The sequence below is a fragment of the Psammomys obesus genome, unplaced genomic scaffold, assembly GCF_907164565.1.
Source record: "Psammomys obesus unplaced genomic scaffold, mPsaObe1.curated_primary_1811, whole genome shotgun sequence".
NCBI classification, from domain to species: domain Eukaryota; kingdom Metazoa; phylum Chordata; class Mammalia; order Rodentia; family Muridae; genus Psammomys; species Psammomys obesus.
The window spans coordinates 951,066-952,873 of NW_026596155.1; the positions used below are offsets into that span (position 1 = coordinate 951,066).

At 48.0% G+C, this 1,808-nt stretch overlaps 1 protein-coding gene across 1 annotated transcript in view; it reads left to right on the forward strand.

Annotated features, from left to right (window-relative positions):
• The window catches only part of LOC129667116 (uncharacterized protein C4orf36 homolog), a 6,315-nt gene extending 5,106 nt beyond the window's left edge, over positions 1–1,209 (forward strand). Inside the window, exon 4 of the mRNA XM_055594592.1 lies at positions 345–1,209. Coding sequence (XP_055450567.1) covers positions 345–478 — 134 coding nt within the window. The 3' untranslated portion in view covers positions 479–1,209. The remainder of the gene's footprint in view (positions 1–344) is intronic.
• The last annotated feature ends 599 nt before the right edge of the window (positions 1,210–1,808 follow it).

Sequence of the window (1,808 nt, forward strand, 5' to 3'; positions counted from 1 at the left end):
CTTCCTTCCTTCCTTCCTTCCTTCCTTCCTTCCTTCCTTCCTTCCTTTTCTCTCTCTCTTCTCTCTCTTGACAGGATTTCTCTTTGTAGACCAGGCTGGCCTCGAACTCACAGAGATCCTCTTCTGCCTCCTGAGTGCTGGGATCCCAGGGTGTGTGCCATCACGCCCGGTGACCACAGGAACTTTTAAGTTTGTTCTCTACCTGTGCCTCCTGTCTGTCCTCAGTCAAGTTGTCAGTTCTCCCATAGTGTCTGCCTGCTGCGAGCTGCTCAGTTTTGAGGGGGTTCTGGGTGAGAACGCCACTCAGATGGCTTCATGTGCCTCGTTTGTTTATTTATTTTTAGCCATCAGAGGGGAAGAGGAATATGAATTAAAGCGTCTCACAAAGCTGAAGCTACAGGAGACTGCATGGGAGGAGATCCAGGTGTCCCTAAAGAAAAAGAAAGCTGGCTTGAGAAGACCGCTCCAGCCCAAGTGATCCCAGCTGAATCCGAACCTGCTTTTGGCATCCACGGGATGAAGGTCTCCGACTCTTTCACTGTGTTCAGTGGATACAGTGGTGCCTATGGGTGACTGGCCCGGTGGACCCTGCAACAGAGCCCTTGAGCTCCTGTTACACTTTTGTGTCATCCAGCAGCCCTCCCTGCAAGTAGATGAAAAGAGCGCCTGGAATCTAGTCATTGTGTGTCACCTGTTTGCTTCAGTGCTTACTTAAGAGTGCATGGGGGAAGGACAGGCCTGGTGAGGGGGCGCTCTGAAGAGACATTGAGTGTGTGTCTTTGAGATTTCAAGGAGAATTCCCAAAACAGAGATCAGAAAAAAAGCTTTCTTAAAAAAAATGATAAAACTGCAAATTTTCACCCGGTTAAAAAAGTGATAGGTTTCATTTCGTTTGCTCTACAGTTGCCAACTTTCAGTAATGTCTCAGTTATTCCCATGTGGCACTTTATTTTTATTTTATGTTATATCATGTGATTCTTTATGACTTACTTGGCTTTCATTCTCCTGGGGAAAAAAATGTCAGCTCTCTCCACAGTGGACCTGGATCGGGGGCCTCGAAGGTGTGTGAAAGGGACTGGAAGGGACAAAGAGGGCCTTACTATGAGGAGAGCTCGTATTTGCAGAGTGGGGAACGAGAAATTAACTGGAAAGAACCCAATGTGTATGAGCAAAGTTTTCTAGAATTTGAACACAATAAAGCGTATTTGGACACGAATGGCAGATTTAAGCACAGTTCTTTAAAGGTGGCTGGCTCAGCAGGTGCTTTAGGGCCTTCTCCTGCCCTGGCTTCAGAGAAGGTACCATGACACAGCAGTGCAGCATGGGGGTAGATTGTGTGTGAGGATTGGGTCTCCAGCACTGGGAAACAGAAAAGAACACAGACTCCAGGCTTGCTCGGCTTCAGTCGCCTCTAGCATGTGACTAGGGCAAGGTTAACTCCTTTTCCAAGTCTGTGTGCAAAGTGGTGGTGACTGGTTGACAAGGGTGTCGCCGGACTGGATGAACAGCCTGGAACAAAATGACACTTTGTCTGGTGTTCGGCATTGGCGTGGGCCCAGTTCCCTGTGCCACTACAATCTAGGTATAAAGGGCAATGTTTGGCTGACACTGCTGGCCTTTGTGGAAACCAACCAGAACTACTGAATTTTTGTCAGGATGTCTGTTTTGAAGCCAGCTGTGGTATGGACACCCTTCATTCCAACATGCTGGAGGCTGGGGAGGGGGATTGTGAGTTTGAGGCCAGCCTGGGGCATAGAGTGAGATCTTGTGACTTTTTCAGTATGTGTGTATTTTATTTCAAAGCATGG